Raw genomic sequence first — 18,436 nt, 5'->3', positions numbered from 1 at the left:
CTCTAACCCTCTCCCCTACCGATTTTACCGCCATCTTGGGTATTGGCAGCCGTCTGCCAGTACCCAGTTTGGCCCCAAAAACCCCCCAAAAAGTATTTTTATTTTATTTTTAACTTAAAAACTATTTCTGTAGTGTAGCAGCCCCCCCACCCCCTCCCCCTCCCAGATCCTTTTATATTTAAAACATTTTTTTTACCTTTTTCTCCTTTTCTGCCCTCATTCATTGGTGTCAGTGTGGCTAATGTGCGCAGGTGCACGTTCACGTGCACACTCACCTCTCGTGCACGCGCACAGGCATCGTGCACGTGTGCACGCACCCTGACACCCGGACACTGGCACCATCGCTACCGGTGCAGAGAGGGCCACAGAGTGGCTCTCTCTGCATCAGAGGCTTGTAAAGTGGTATTGCAGGATGCCTCCATATCGAGGCATCACTGCAATACCCTCAGAGCTGCTGGAAGCATTTGTGATCGCTTCCAGCACTCTGTTAGACAACTGACGTACCAGGTACATCCATTGTCATTAACTGTTAGTTTTTGCATGACGTACCTGGTACGTCAGTTGTCATTAAGGGGTTAAAACCGATTGTTATTTATGTCCAAATTTGACTGATATATTCATATACTGTCCTCAATCTTTCACATAAATATTGATAATCAACACACTGGTCTATTCACACAGTGCCAATACTATCTTAACCTGCTTTACAACGAGCTAGTCCCTAGTAATTGGTATTTTGAAGCCCTAACCAGAGTGTTTGAGCATTACTTTACCACATTTACATCATCAGCAGATTTTTTTGTATATATAAATTATTTGCCATACTTTTTATACTCTACTTTGTATCCCTAAGAGATTTGATTTTATGAACGCACTATTCCCTATGCTTTGAGCGCCAGTACACACACCCCTTCCTTCTCCTACCTGTGTTTCTAATTGTAATAAAGGTAGTACAATGCACACTACTTCATGTGTTAGTCATTTAGCTGAGTGACTATCCAGTAAAACATGAGGGATGTGGCATTGACAAGGTAAATCCTGCAACCTGTTTTTAACATCCATGCATCAACTAATAGCAGCAGCACAGCAGCATAGTACAGTACTGTAAGAGTACATTTTTAAAAATTAAAAGAGAGAATACAATACAAAACATTGGAAGTTGGAACCTGTCCTGGTTATGGCATTTATGGCACTGTTTCTTCTTCTACATCTATTACTTTGCATGGGGGGCTGCTGATTGCTTGACTTTAATTCTGCACGACTTGCTGCTCAGACACAATGGCCATATCAGACATCACCCTGGCCTTGATGCCTGTAATTTTATCCGCATTTATGTAGGTTGTTTTGAATCGTCGATCAAGGAATTATGCCATTTTCTAGCAGATTTTTAGTATCTTCTTCTTCATAATTTCTATTCATATATTCAAGAATTTTGGATTTCAGTGTCTTGGTAAGGTCAGAATCATCTTCCTCCAGAGCCAGTATCTTTGTGTTTAATAGATGCAGAACTGGTTTCACATATGATACACTGACTTATTTTTCTCCAGAAGTAATTGTGAAATGGCAGTTGGTATCTCTTGTCGAGTGTGTGTATCATTCTTTTGAAGCATTCTTTACTGACCATGTATGCAGGCATCATGTCTTTGCATATATCATATCTTTATACCAAGCTTCACAGCTTGTTTGTGTTGTCTTTTCTCTATCAGGGTTTTTTTTTTTTTGCCATACATAGATTTCCTTATGTCGCTGTTTAAGGTGCTGGAACAGGTTTGATGTGTTACTTCGTTTTGCTGCAACACTCATTCCACAAGTCTTGCAGATTACTTGGTTCTGTTTCACATCATCTTTTCTGAATCCAAAATATTCCCAAACAACTGATGTTGAATTTTTCTTTGGCACCAACAATTTATTAGCAACATCAACATCATCATCGTTATTGTTGGACACGGACAGCTCTTCAGAACTCATCTTGAATTTTATGTACAGCGCACCACACAAAAAAACAGCTGGCACAAAAAATGAGGGGATTTAAACTACCGGAGTCTACCGCACACACTGCAAGCTGCCACAGAAAATAAAGAGATTATACAACCACACACACTGCCAGTATCACTGGCAACCATGACACAATGATAGACAAGAGACCACAGGCTTGCACTTGAATAGAAAGATAGACAATAATTGAATGGCCTTGATTGATGATGCAGTTGGCTGTTAGCTTAACTCTGATGGTGCTAGTATAGCTTCTTCAAGTTGCAGAGATGATGCAGCGGAAGCAGTCTTAAAAAAGCTTCCTAAAGACTTTCGAATCCCATTTTTTTTTATCAATAATAAGGAGGATGATCTTCTTCTGCTGCAATTAAGACAAGAGACCATAGGCTTGCACTTGAATATAAAGAAGACAACAATGGGCTTGATGATACAATCACCTTCATTGAGAAGAGACAAGAGACCACAGGCCTTCACTTGAAATGAATTGAATATAAAGAAGACAACTATGTGCTTGATGAAGCAGTCACCTTGATTGAAGAGAGAACACAGCACCCGGGGGAGCGTCCGAAACCAGGACTCTCTGCTTGAAAACCCAAAAGGCTAGATCTCTTAGAGAGTTGAAAGGGAACATCCACTTGCTAAAGGTCACGGGATTACATGGAACAGGCTCCGTTTGAAGGATGAAGGGCTGAGTCAGCCCTGCCGAGATTGGACCTTTGACCTTGGGACTTTAAAACAGGCATTATTGAAGTCAGGGTATTTTACCCAACTGAGCTACCTCTCTGGCCTACAAGCCCTTAGGATGAGAAGTGATAATATCACCAAGACCCCTAAAGGATCAGCCTCCCGAAAAATCCTGTACCTCACAGGAAAAATGGTGAGAGCCTCACAACTCCTGGCAGACCAGTCGACCAGCAAATGCCGGGGGAAAAACAACAGGGACTAACCGCAACCCCTGCACCCCCTAGAGAGCGTGCAACATACTAAAAAGGGAAAAGGTAAGGAAGACACGGATGACCCGACCACCCAAGAAGGGCAACAAGTAGCCCCAGCATTCTACGAGAGGTGCCGCAACTAGGCCACAAAAAACAGACATCCAGAAGATACCAAGAGTAAAACGAAAATCATCATCCATCTGGTACCCTCGACGCCCAGAGGTCATCCAAACCTCCAAACCCATGGGAAATAGAGGAACTTCGGTTCCCAGGCCAAAAGGCCATCAACAAGGAGCCTCAGCAGGCTCCGAGTCTGGAACCCCCTTGACAGTAGGAACAGGAGGAGGACCGATGTAGTTCCTTCGACTTCTAGTAATGGTAACAAGAACAAACAAACACTTACCAAAGTAAACAACACAGCACCTGACAAGGTAACCAGCACACCGGCACCACGTGGGTGACATGAACCGTAAGGAACAGCAGCTAGCACCCGACCAGTATCCGCCTGATACGAGAACGCTCTGAAACCGTCCAAGGAAAAAAATCAAAGCCCCCAAAGGGATAGAAAACATAAACTATAAACATAACTATGTCATTATATAGTACTGCGCATCTTCTGAGAAAGTGCTCACGAGACCATAAAATTACAAGTATCAGTTCCAGAGAAGAAACATTCCCAAAACAGAAAATCATAAGAGACATGAGCTTCATAAAACAAATTAAACACATCCTAACCGGATCAAAGAAAATGAAGACAGCACCCGAGGGTTAACGCCCAAGGAGAATGGGCACGCTAATAGGACTAGCCGATCAGAGGCCCTATTATCCTAAGCTCAGAACTGGAACAGATACTTAAAAGAAAAGAAAAACAAAGACTTCAAGGAGATTGGCTTCATCCCCATACGTCTAACCCAGTTTGCCATCCAGTACGGAAGAACGAGGATCTCTCGGCCCAGTAGGACCGGAAACCTCAAGCACCGCCAAAACATGCCTCAATAACCCCCCACAGGAGATATTAACCCTTGATTCCATTTTAAGATAAAGGAGTCCCACTGGAACCCTGACTTCTTTTGTTAACATTACATGTGGAAATAAAATAAAATGATCTTACTGGAATCCACGCCGTTCAAGTGTGACAGATAGTAGTATCGCTTCTGACATGGACTTGAGAGAATAAAGGCAGGCAGCGAAACTTGTCAATGCTGGTTGCTAAGGAGCTGTTAACATGAGTTGGGATGGTTTTGCAGAGACAACACTCCCTGCATCTCTGGACTAATTTTCATCCATGCTCTCACTGAGAGGCTGACAGGATTACTTAAAACTCCATTTCTAAAATTAGTACCCTCCATAAGAGACTATCTTCAATCTTCTGACACTTCTCTGCCAACCTCCTGTGATGAAAGGCAAAGAATAACTGGGGGATGAGGGAAGTGGGGGAGGTATTTAAGCCTTTGACTGGGGTCCCTTTGTCTCCTCCTGATGGCCAGGTTCTGAATTCCCAAAAGTAATGAATGCAGCTGTGGACTCTTCCCGTTTAAGAAGAAAAATATAATAAAAAAAAAATGTTGTCTACTGCACCACTGTGTGATTGATGAGCTATCTTCTGGGAATCTACACTCACTGAACTAAATTATATATTAAATAAATATAAATATAATAATGAAATGTATCATCTATCTAGTAAGTAACTCTATATCATGTATCCTCTATAATCGATCTACTAGATAGATGATAGAGATAGAGTAGTAGATAATATTATTTTATATATATATATTTGTAACATTGTGTTGAATATATTATTATTTACAATTCACTTCACAAAACATCATACAAGCAACCCTTAATGAACATATAGAAAATAAAATATATTGTAAAATGTAATCAAACTCAATGTTATGTGTCACAGAATTTAAAAAAAAAAAGTCAGTAAGGCACTTTAAAGTTTTTGTACAATACTCACTTTATTGCTCACAACTTTGAGTTGTCCCACCGCCACACCACCGCTTGACCACCGCCACACCACGCCCAGATGACTCCCAGATGAATGCCTGTTACTCCAACACACTCTGCAATCTCTGCAAAAATGGCAGTTTTGCAGGCATTCTCAGGTCCACTCACAGCCCCACACTGTTCCACCTCTCATACTCCCTCTCCACCTCCGTTTTCATGACGAACAGAGTATTTTTTTTTTTCAAATAATCGCGTACTCTCGCGGTGTTAAAATTGTGCAGATTACTCGCGGTTTAAAACCGCATTTGCGATTAATCGTGAAGCCCTAATACATACTGTATACTTCTCCAGCATGGCTCATGAGAACACTATTTGCACTGACTACAATAACCTCTTCAGACTATCCAGATCCTATAATCATCTATAATGGAATTGAAAAATTGGAAGAATGGAGAGATTATTCCCTTTTTAGTTTTTCCACTGGGCTGAGTATGTACATGATGAGCAACAATGTTTCATTTTTATTTTTTGTTTTATATAATAAATAGCATTTTTACATTTTCACCACAAATACAATGTTTTTTATGTAGCAATAGCAATCATTTACTTTGTCCAACAAACTTTGTCTATGAACTCATTCATTGACATTTTATCCCATTCCACAGCATGAGGAGCCTTCCATGGTGCATCCATTGGAATCTGAAAACAGAAAGTTTGATATTATTGGCTATTCAGATTTATTTTGCTGTGTTATCCATTTCTGCACAGATGATACAACTAATGTTTAGATTACACAAATCTGGATGGTGCATATACGACTATGTTAATTTCTACTGCATATACGAATATTTTAAGGTCAACTGCATTTACTTTATTTCTTGAGGGCTAGGTTTTGGCAATGATGTGGGACCAGAGTCATTGAAGTTATTGTCCATACAACATTTAAAGCTCTTATTTTTGTATTTTTAACTATGATATATAAGAACATATACTGAAATCTAATAATAGTCACAAATGTATGGTATGGTAAAACCGACTCACTTATCGGGGGTCAACTTATTAAACAGTGAATTCAATGTACATTTCACATTACAGAAAGGCTCTCATATTTATATTAAAAAAAAAGATCAAGTAGAACAAGATTATTGCCTAATCATCATTTGTGTCCACACAATCTTAGGGGGATTTCAGTTAGTGTACTGCCTATGCATATTTCTTCCAAATTTGATGTTCAAAACTCCAGTACTGTTACCTGGATTGCCCTGTTTATATTTGATATAGCAGCACATTACTATTTCCCTAAAGACTCCTTTGTGTACTAAATGAGAGATAAAGAGGACTGAAACTCAGTGGCTTATTATTTTTCTTTAGCAATATAATGTAATGTAGGTGTATCTTCACTTCCAGAACTCTGCATAATGAGATAAACAGCTCTCAAGCTAAAATGTTTAAACTTCTTTGAGGGACATCACAGTACTGACAAAACTTCTTAGATCTCATCAAACCAGAGAGTTTTAGAGAATCAGGCCCTGAGTCCCCAGTTTTTCTAATAATTATTATACTTAAAGGGATATGAAACCCAATTTTGATCTTTTGTGATTTGGATAAAAAAGGTATCCTCTTAAGCTTTACATCCTTGCTTTTCAAAAAATTATACAAAGAAAACAAGGAAGATTGATTATAGAATTAAATTAGAAAAATGTGTTTAAAATGGCATGCTTTATTTAAGTCATGAAAGAAAAAATATGGGTTTCATGTCCCTGTTACTATATTATTGTATCCTGTAAAGGCACTACCACAAAATAAATTAATTTATCAGGTAAGAATAAATTATGTTTTCTTTCTAATGGTAGTGAGTCCACGATTCTTACTGTTGAGAATCAATACCCAATTTTCCCACAAATTATGGGTGGGGAAAAACAGAAAAGAATATGGCAGGAACTACCGCCTGAAGAATCTTTCTGCCAAAAGCTGCCTCAGCCGAGGCAAAAACATAAAAATTATAGAATTTGGTAAAAGTAAAAAAGGATGACCAGGTGGCAGCCCTGCAGATCTGTTCTACAGAAGCCTCATTTTTAAAAGCCCAGAAGTTGAAACTGAACAAGTAGAATGAGCAGTGATTTGAGTAGGCAGCTGCTGACCCGCATCCAAGGAAGCCATACGGATTAAACTGAACTAGGACAAAGAAACTGAATTAGCTTTCAGACCCCTCCTCTTATCATATCACAAAACAAATGAACTGGAAGATTGACAAAACTCAAAGCCCCGAACCACGTCTAGATTATGTAAAAGTCGTTCCTTTGAAAACTTAGGGTCCGGACAGAGAGACGGAACAATTATTTCACTGTTAATATTATTCACCAAAACAACTTTCGGTAAAAAAACACACAGTATGCAGAACTGCTTTATCCTGATGAAAGACCAAATACTGAGGATCACATAACAGAGCAGACAATTCAGAAACTCTTCTCGTCGAAGAGATTCTCAAAAGGAATAACACTTTCAAAGATAATATATTAATATCCAAATAATGCATTGGTTCAATGGAAGAGATTTTAAAGCCTTGAGAATCAGGGTGAGATTCCAAGGAGGAGAAGTTGATTTAATAACTTGCCTAATCCTAACAAGTGCCTGAACAAAGGATTTAATATCAGGCAAACAAGCTAACTTTCTGTGTATAAGAACTGAAAGGGCAGAAATCTGACCCTTAATAGAACTGGCCGACAAACCCTTGACTAAACCTTCCTGAAGGAATTGTAAAATCCTAGAAATTCTCACTGAATGCCATGAAAATCCATGCTTAGAACACAGTAGGAAAGGTACACTTTTCATATCTTGTATAATAGATATGTTTACGAGTCTGAATTAAAGTATCAATGACAGACTCAGAAGAACCTCTCTGAGCTAAAGTCAAACATTGAATCTACACGCAGTTAAGTTGAGAGACTGAAGATTTTAATAAAATAAAGTCCCTTGCACAAGCAGGGCCTGAAAAAGTGGAAGGCGCCATGGAGGAGCACTGAACATTCCGACTAGGTCCGCATATGAAGTTCATCGAGGCCATGCTGGAGCTACCAAGATTGCAGAGACTCCCTCCTGCTTAAAACGAGCAATCACTTGGGGAAGAAGTATGATTGGAAGAAAAAGGTAGACTAGCAGATAATGCTAAGGGGCCTTCAGAGCATCAGTGAACTCTGCCTTTGGATCCGCCGCTCTGGAGCCATAGTGTGAGAGCTTGTGATTGAGCTGGGACACCATCAGTTCTAACTCTAGTCGTCCCCAGCAAACTATCAGCTGGTTGAAAATTTCCTGATTGAGACACAATTTCCCTGGGTGGAGAGTCTGGCGGCTCAAATTGTCCGCTTCCCAGTTGTGGGATGTGGATGGCTGAGATGGAACAAAAAATTGTCTATGCCCATGAAAATATGCAGGATACTTCCTTAATTTCTAGGGAGCAGTGAGTACCACCCCTGATGATTTATGTATGCCACCGCCATGACATTGTCCAACTGGAAACAAATAAATGGGACAGAGTGAAGAGATGGCCATGAATAAAGAGCATTGAAGTTTACTCAAGAATATTTATAGGAAGAAGTGCTTCTTGAGTAGACCATGCATCCTTCAGGTCTATGGTAGACATAAATTCATCGAAGGGAGTATGCAGGCCGTTAAATATGTCTAAGCCACCTCGGCTCTCCACACCATGTGATGGAGCACCGGGGGGAATAATGCAGGAAAGAAAGAATAAAGAGTCCAACACCTTATCACAGTGGGAACAGGAGTTTAGTCTGTTAGCAGCACTATAGTGCTCCCAGGAAAAGGTACTCACTCTTCACCAGATCCACTCCACAGAGGACTGTCACAAAGAAATCTTCCCAGAGCTGTAACAAATAGAGTGGGACAGAAATCAGAAGAGTGCCTAATCTGGTCCAGCAGGATGAGGCTAAGGAACTACCTTGCCACACTCATGGCTATCTTGTGACTAAACTTCAACAAGGAGAAGAATAATTCACAAGCAACACTCTCTTAAATTTCTACTCTTCCAGGAAATATCCAATAAAAACATATAAATCTGAAATTCTTCATAATTTCAGCAGCATCTCTATCCATGCCTTCTCCTTTGATGAGGCAAAGAAATACTGGGTGGGAAGGGCCAGGTAATGTAATTCCCAACAGTAGGGATCGTGGACTCTCACTACCATTAGAAAGAAATGGTTTTATGTGTTTTCTCACTGTTTAGGTGCTTTAGAGACTATGGCTGGCATAACAGCTTTAAACAAAGACTCACCAAAACCACTTAAGTATGAAGCAAATTTGATATTAGAAGTAAAATGAAAAGCTATTTAAAACGGTATGCTCTATAACAATCATGAAAGTTTAATTTTGACTTTACAGTCTAAGTTTTAAAAATGTGATATTTGTACTATATGGCCATTGTTTATAGTAACATCTGTACTAAAAACCTCAATAATAAATCTTAATTCAAACAAAAATACAGAATTCACTACACCTTACCCAACAAAATATTTTAGAAATCTTTGTTTTTGGTAAAAAAAAGTATTACAATCTAGTCTAACATCTATTAACTAAACCACCATCAATCTTTATCAAAAGGTGGTTTAGAATTGGTGTGGATCACTGCATCATAGTGATCTAGAACTATATATATATGTGTGTGTGTGTGTGTGTGTGTGTGTGTGTGTGTGTGTGTGTGATGAGTGTGTACAGAGTCTTGGCTCTGAAATAGCTGTGCAATAATATGTGATTACTTATTTAGATAAATTCTATTAAAAATACAAACACTAAGGCGCCACATGACTAAGTACAATTTTAACCAACCTTTCCAAAATATAACTTAAATTATGCTTACCGATAAAAAAAAAATCTTCTGTACGGGGAGAGTCCACAGCTGCATTCATCACTTATGGGAAATACAGAACCTGGCCACCAGGAGGAGGCAAAGACACCCCAGCCAAAGGCTTAAATACCTCCCCTACTTCCCTCATCCCCCAGTCATTCTGCCAAGGGAACAAGGAACAGTAGGAGAAATATCAGGGTGAAAAAAGGTGCCAGAAGAATGGAGAAAAAAAATCATTTAAGGCCGCCCACAGAAAAAAAGAAAATTATCGGTACGCATAATTTAAGTTTTTCTTCTTAAAACGAGAAGAGTCCACGGCTGCATTCATTACTTTTGGGAAATCAATACCCAAGCTTATAGAGGACACTGAATGCAAATAGACGGGAACAAAAAGGCGGCCCATTCTGATGGCACCACAGCATGACACAAACCGGATTCCCAATAAAAAAACTACTTAAGGGGGGGCGGAGTTTATAGCTGAAGCGGCAGGACGCATCTGAGAGGAGCTCCTGACTTTAATTAATTTTCATAGCCACTATTTTAGGATATTTCCTTAAAAATTTAAGAATTCCCATACTTTATAACAGCCTGAAGAATATTGAAGATCAGACCTGTATCGGGATTGCTAACTGCCTATGTTCTTTGGCTGAGTCATGAAGAGAGCGCCATTGCTTGCAGGGCCTTCATCTTTGTGACCAGGGCTGCCGCATGTTACCCCCCCCCCCCCCGGGAAACTGGGTTACCAGGCAGATATTTAACGCTGCCCCAAAATTAGTGGAGAGAGATTCTACTAAAGCTACACGCAAGAAAAGTTAAAAAGGGACGTGACTCGCATTGCACAGATATCTACACTTGAGCAGACCAGATGGATTCTAAGGCCCGTTTCATAATGGAGTCCGTGGCCCGACTGCTCACTGAACATTACAACTCAGAGGAGACAAGTGATGTCCACAAAGATATAAGAGCAAATATGGAGGAAGCCTTAAGTATTATCCAGGTAGAACCCTCGCTCAACCGACTAACCGTCTGGATCTCATCAGGCTGTCATGGTTCCCTTAGAGATTTGCCCTCCAGACATCGGCTTTATTTAATAGCAAGGGCAGATCATTGGTACACTCTCAGAGACATTAAGGCAGGTATCGGCTGATCGGATCCTATGATGAACTTAATTAGCGGGACTGTCCTACTGCATGCTCATTTCCACTATTAAAACTCTTTATCCGGGAGCTATGTTTACATTTATAGTGTGCCAGTGTACATTTTGAATAGACATTAATTGTTCCAGACTTAGTCAGGTTGACGATTTCATTTACCAGTTTTCCTTTGTTCACTATTTTGTCTCCTACATGGCTATTTATATGCAATATGGTTGCTATATGTTCTGGAGTTTGTTCTGGGTATATATTGTAGTCCTGTGGAACATTATGCTTGAATTCTAATGCCTATATCTATGTATGTTCATCGTTGCTGCAAACATATTTTACGATTACATACAGATGTCAGGTTTCACCACTAGAGGGGAGTAAACTTTTACCTATAACTTTAAAAGTGTCCCACTACCCTCCCAGCTCTATTCACTCTAGAACAGCACCTAGAATGTGGCAGCTACACTCTGGTAAGACATGGAGTAATCTCAACAAACACACTACTTATATTCCTTAGTTCCCTAATATGCTATTGGTAGCAATATTAATTAAGTCTGCAACGTTCTAGTTCTTCTTGCTACATTGTTGTTGTCCCTATCACCATCTGTCCTGCTGCACCCTCTAGAATACCTTAACTCTAAGAGTGGCCTGATCCCTTATATTATTTTCTCCCCCAAAGTCCCCCATTATCTCATTACTCTGGTCCAGGAGGCCCAAAAGTGGCCCCCTTGTGTCTCCTGGGGGGAAAACACAGTACCATTTTATTTCTTATGATCTTTCAAGGGGATACATCATAATGGGAGCGCTTAACTTCTTATATGCTGTAATGCAAATTTGTATTATTATTTGATTTGATAAGTTACTGCATGTTTAGTTGTTTTATGATTTCCTTTCTTTTCTCTTTATGCTTTTTGAACATTGTTATTTCTTATTCTAAATAAAGCTCTTTGGAAAATTAAAAAAAAAAAAAAACTACTTAACCAGAAGCAGGAAGAGTACAAATATGGAAAGAGGACAAGGTAATTGCCCATCAATTAGAACAATAAGGATCCCATTTAAAGATCACTCTAAATTCTGGACTCCACTGAGCACAAAAGCCTCTGAGGAGACAAAGTCCCACTCACTAGAGGCACACAAATAAAAACCTCTCCATGAACAATGGCAAGGGAACCACAAATTACTCCCACACCACATTCTCCCTATCTAAAGGAAGGAAAGAATCAGATAAGGAGGTTTGAAAGAACCTCCAGAAACAATCCCCTAAGATTCAGGGACAAAACAGAGAGAGAAGCCCCTAGCAGAACTCGAAAAATAGTGGCTACTAGGCTGCAAGAGGACAAAGTTGCGTAGAAAATATGCCACCGACAGAGGAGAGCAAAGAAAGTAAAAATTTCAGATCCACTCCAAGAAGAATAAAGAAGAACAGAGGGTCGCCTCATGTGTAGTATCATCGAGTATATGTGGATACAATAAGCAGTAAAGCCAAATGGGCACTCACTTATTCCAAGAGCACACCAGTGTGCTGGTAGGTGCAGGCTGTAGATTTAAACAGGTGTAACAGCTCACCCACAACAGGAATTTCCCTTGTGCTGTAGTGCTGGGATAAAGCAAACACAAAGACAGGCACTACATGTGCAGATCATTTAGATATTTATTAAAAACAGAATAAAAAACAGCAATGCATAAAAAAAGTGGATAAGGGGTATTTCAATGACCCTCTAAAACTGCAACACGTTTCTCGGCTTAAAACACTGTTTCCTCAGGCATAAGTTAACCTTACCACTCACCCTGCTTTATATATCTGCTCCCTAACAGAAATGAACATTTTCCTCCCTTTAGGGGGGCGTGTTCTCTAATTAGTGAGGACACCTGTTGGCCCTGAAATTGCTTACATGATTAACTAATGTTCAAGTTATAATGTTTTATATATACAATATAACCATTGTAAGACACATATTGCATCCATTGGATAACCCTATATATATATATATATATATAAAAACAACTATCGAACAAAAAAACAAAACTTAATTCATTTTACATCATACATTCCTTACTTTCCTTTTTACATTCCTTTTTATAAAGAGTATATTATTTCATTTCATACTTTTTAACAAACAATATATATATTCTCATTGTATTTTACTGTATGTATAAATAAACAACAACAGAGGTGAACAACCCTTCCTCCATATGATATTGGTCTCATGTTTCACATTCAAATAGGTTATATCCACCACTTACTTTCCATGGGTAATAAATGAAAGTCATTTTTATTGTTGTTGTGAACTTTTTACTCAAAGGAGTTCACATTTATTAACCCCCCAAACAATAATAGCAAAAAGACAATGTTTCCCACATATACACTAACATCCTACCTTTATATGCATGAACCGTTCATTTTTCTCCCCTAGAAGAGAATGTCTACATGGATCCAAAAGGAACCAAAGTAAAGCCTTAACCGGAACCGAAGTTCCGGAAGGACAAAAAGGTAGAACAAGACTACCTTAACATAGACAGCTAACTAGCACAGAGAAATTGAACACTTGTAGGTCAGAAAAACCCCAGGAGCAGAACAGGAACAGAAAAATAACATCCGTTTATGCCACAAGCAAAAGCTGCAAGCTATCATCGGCTAGGCAGTAAGATGAAACGTCAAACCATAGTAACTAGCCAACCGAGTAGCAAGTAAACTTGCACTAAGACATTCCTGGAAAGGAAAAAGAGAAAAAACTCAGAAAGCAGGGCGAACCAACTCCCCCCTTACTAGAAAACAGGGTAAGGGAGGACAACACCCTGACCAATAAGGAAGAACCAACTACCCGCTAAGGGAAGGTTCCCGAACCAACTGCAAGTCCTCCCAACCTAAGTAAGTATCCTTCGGGAGACAAGATAAGTGGTCGATGCCCAAACAGAGCAGCCAGAATTCCTAACCCCTACTCCGATTGAACAGTCCTATAACAGAATTGACTTTCAATGTCCCAAGGACAAAAGAGATTAAAAAAAATCCCAGCATCACCAAGGCCCAGAGATAAGATAATGAATCTCCAACCACAAGTTCCTAACTCAGGATCCAGGATACCTATCCTCATTACCCCTCAAAAACCAGAAGGGAAGGTACACTGCAGACAAGAGAAACCCTCAACCCACTGAACTCCTAGAGTCACATGAGTAAAACTGGATAGGCGCAGCAGACCAGATCCTTCCAAATAGAAGGAAAATGATGAAACCCAGGAACTTTCCAGTAAAGAAATTCCCAGTAAAAACAGCCTATATTTGTCCAGAAGAGAGAAAGAGAACCGCCCCAGTAGGAACAAGGAGATTTTCCCAGGACCAGGAAAAACAAGCCTGCTATTGAACACCAGACAGATCAAAAACTATTAAAATCTTGGAATCAGAGCAACCAAAAGGCCAAGTCAAAGACCAGGACTAGTGTAAAAAAACGGACCCCCAAAACCAGGTGCCGGATCCAGACCAAAAACCTTGCAGAACAACCACAAAAAGGTACCTGGAAATGAAATTTGCACCAAATTTGATGCATGCCATACCCCCATGGGGTCTTGATCTTTCATAATGTATCCCAGTGGCTGTCCACTCAGCCCCAAAAGGTCTCTAAGATACCACTCATAATGTATCCCAGTGGCTGTCCACTCAGCCCCAAAAGGCCTCTAAGATATCTCTAAAGATCCAGTCTGGATCAACCTTCAGAAAACCTACAGCTCAAGGAATTAACGAATGAATGAGCATCCTAAAACGCCTATCGGTTGACAGCAAGAGGGACTGCATAACAATCTCCCAGATCCTCAAGTATATAGGATCCAAAAGGGGACACTACGGAACAAAAACGGTCCCCAAGAACCTAGTCTTCGCAACCAGATGACTGAAAGTCCTACCCCAAAAAGGCAAGGGAAAGCGAAAAGCATAGCAATCCTCAAAAAAGAGAAAAAAAAACACTGGCAAAAGAGATCTGAAAATCGGACAATCCATCCACAAGGAGTACCAATGGGGGGGAATAATCACCCCTTACACCAGGTACTAGAGATCTCCAAGCAGTCATCTGATCTTCCCCCCTCGAAAGGGAGGACTCTAGCTCCTGTCTAAGGACCTCCGGAAATAAAAACATTCTTAATCCCAGCAAACCATGTAAGCTATGCAGGGACAAAACACTTCATATCGAGTACGACCAACATCGGACACCCCACCAAGATGAAATAACGTAGGACCAGCCCAATATCTAGGATAGAAAGGCCTCCTATAACTTGTAGAACAAGAAAAACAACCTTGTAACAAAAGTTAAACAACTTAGTACCCAAACAGGACCAGCCTGTTGTCAAGGATACAAAATATCTAATATAACATCAAAAGAACAGAGTGAACTAGCACCCAACCAGGACCAGCCTGCTGACCAGGGTACAACCGAACTGTTAAAGGGCTAACTGAAAGTTCTAAACCCTAGCAGGGCTAGACAAATCAAAACAGACAAACGACAGGCAAATAAGCTCTGAGGCTTAAACATTGTCTTAAAATAAAAAAAAATTTTGGGCTTCCGCCGGAAGTAACATCTATAGCGATCATAAAATCCCTAGCATCAAAATCCCAGAGAAAAAGGAATTTTCCTAACAAGAAAAGACTACAACAGCCTTGAGCTCCAAATTAAAGAAATAAAACAAATCCTAACCGGATCAAAAGAAAATAGGCCGCACTCGCAGGTGAACGCCAAAGAGGAATGAAAACACTAGCAGGGCCAGCCTGGCAGAGACCTGATTCCTCAAGAGCTCAGAACTGGGATTAGATACACAACAAAAGACAATCAGGAGTACTAGGATCCACATCCCTCCACTTGTCTAGTGCTGTTCGCCATCAGAATCAGAAGACTGAGGATCCAGTGGCAAATAAAGACTTAAATCTTTGAAAGCCTCCAATACCTACATCAGCAGTACATGCAGACACGTCAGTCTGAATCTAAAGGCAAAACTAATCTCCGGCGGGGCATTTGAAGGCCCTGACCCTGACGGCTGTACCCCTGAAGCCTCAGAGGGAACTGCTCCATCAGAGGAAAAACCCGTCTCACCTGGCGCCCCTAGGTTAAGAGGACACAGATAAGCTAGCCCTGAGGAAGCTGTAAATGCGCCAATGCCAAAAATATGGCATTGAGCAACCAAGCTGCAACCTCAGGTGGAAACAAACCTCCTTCCAGAAAAGGGGTAACAGTATTTGGGACAACTGCCTGTGTAGGAACAGAAAATTACAGGGAACGCACCTCACGGGACACAGAATCCTCAGAGGTGGACGGCTCAGCGGACTCTAATCTCTCCCAGAGGAAGAAAAGAGCTCTCTATTACAGCATACGGAACATATATGATAGGGCTGGATTACCCGGACCCCCATACAATCTAAGCAGGAAACAGACTCTGAATCAGAGAAATCATCCATAACTTGATTACACAAATTTTGGACAAAAATAACTGGCCAATGGCTGGGGCACTCACCGCCTCCTATGACCAGACAAGTAGAGAACAGACCCTCTCCACTGACACTCGGTCAAGAATATGGAAATGGAGAACGAAAACGTGACCATGCCCGGTCATGAGGTGCAACCCACAGGCCAAGGAAAAGCATGCCAGTCCCATCAAGAACTGTGTAGCTCCAAAAACCTGTACGTTCCGTAAAAGCCATGAGTCCCAATTTCACTACACATAAGCAGACAGAATCACATAACAAATATGATTAAAGTCCCCCACTGTTCAATAAGCCCCCTTATATTAAGCCTAGATTCCATAAAGATAAACGAGTCCACTGAGACCCTGTGTTCTATCATTACATAATATTCACACAGTGAAAGAAAAATGAAACGATCTTATCGGAATCTAAGCTGTGGAACAGTAACACGTTCCTTCAAGTTTGACAATAGTAGCATTGCTTCTGACATGGACTTGAGTGAAGAAAGCAGGCATCGAAACTTGTCAACACCGATTGCTTATGGAGCTGTTAATATGAGTCTGGATGGTTTTGCAGAAAGACTCTCCCTACATCTCCAAACTCCAACTTTCATCCATGCTCTCAGTAAGAGGCTGACAGGACTACATAAAACTCCAGTCCCAGAGTACTACCCTTCATAAGAGACTATTTCCTAATCTTCTGACACTTCTCTGCCATCCTCCTGTGAGGAAAGGCAAATAATGACGGGGGATGAGGGAAGTGGGGGAGGTATTTAAGCCTTTGGCTGGGGTGTCTTTGCCTTCTCCTGGTGGCCAGGTTCTGTATTTCCCAAAAGTAATGAATGAAGCTGTGGACTCTCCCCGTTTTAAGAAGAAAAACATAAATTATGCTTACCTGATGATTTTCTTTTCTTCAGATGGAAAGAATCCACAGCTGCATTCATTACTTTTTGGAATTTAGAACCTGGCCACCAGGAGAAGGCAAAGACACCCCAACCAAAGGCTTAAATACTCCTCCCACTCCCCTCATCCCCCATTCATTCTGCCGAGGAACAAGAAACAGAAGAAAAAATATCAGGGTGAAAAAGGTGCCAGAAGAATAAAAATACAGACGCGCAACATAAAAAATACGGGTGGGGAGCTGTGGACTCTTTCCATCTGAAGAAAAAAAAAATAGCAGGTAAGCATAATTTATGTTTTTCTTCATAAATGAAAAGAGTCCACAGTTGAATTCATTACTTTTGGGGAAAAAATACCCAAGCTATAGAGGACACTGAATGCCAAGATGGGAGGGTGCAAGAGGCGGCCCATTCTGAGGGCACCAGGCCTGAAACCACTACCCAACAAAACCCCGCTTTGTCCAAAGCCGAGAACATTGAAAGGAAAAGGCCCCAATGATACTGACCCGCAGATAGTCTGGAAGCCTAGCTAGAGACCACAAAATCAGACTCAACTGAGCCAACAGTCCTCCAGGAGATACCGTCGCCCAGTGGTCGGCCCCTTACTAGCGAAGGGAACACCAGCCCAAAACTCCCAAAGGGAAAGGGAAAGAAAAAAACAAAGTAAATTGAAAGGACACCACAAAAGTCCATAAAGGAAGACCCCTAGAATGAGCCCAGCTCATAAAGACCCAAATAGGTCCAAAACAAATAAGGGGAGGCAATGCCCAGACCAACATAACACAAGATCTAGGACCGGGCATCTGACCAATGATTTCTACTCTCCACATCGAGTGGAAGCACCGAAACGACAACAGAAAACTTATCCTCAAGTCGTCAGCACTTAGAATATTGAAGTATTCAACACAATACGTGTAGCAGACCCAGACGAGGTAGACACCGGAGTAAGAAAACTTTACTAAGAAGGAAAATGCAGCCAAACAAAATATCAGATTGTAAAAACTCCAAAGCAGAGTGCACCCTCTAGGCAATCCTAGCCGCCAGACCGACACATAGGTCCCAAAGGGGAGAAGTATAGAACTTCAACTAGGCCCATTACACCCCCGTGGAACAACAATCTTATGACCTACTGCCAGCTGGGCCAACCCAAGCATCAGTAGGTCCAAAAACAGGGGAATAGAAGAACCCCGGCACCTGCTCACAATAGGGCAGAAAAAAC

The 18,436-nt window shown here is 40.8% G+C and overlaps 1 protein-coding gene across 1 annotated transcript in view; it reads right to left on the bottom strand.

Annotated features, from left to right (window-relative positions):
* The window catches only part of LOC128653287 (amine oxidase [flavin-containing] A-like), a 412,656-nt gene that overhangs the window by 181,689 nt on the left and 212,531 nt on the right, over positions 1 to 18,436 (bottom strand). Inside the window, exon 5 of the mRNA XM_053706492.1 lies at positions 5,485 to 5,576. Within this exon, the coding sequence (XP_053562467.1) occupies positions 5,485 to 5,576 (92 nt within the window). The remainder of the gene's footprint in view (positions 1 to 5,484; positions 5,577 to 18,436) is intronic.

The sequence above is a fragment of the Bombina bombina genome, chromosome 3 (assembly GCF_027579735.1).
Source record: "Bombina bombina isolate aBomBom1 chromosome 3, aBomBom1.pri, whole genome shotgun sequence".
NCBI lineage: Eukaryota > Metazoa > Chordata > Amphibia > Anura > Bombinatoridae > Bombina > Bombina bombina.
This window is presented reverse-complemented; position numbering and strand designations above follow the sequence as displayed.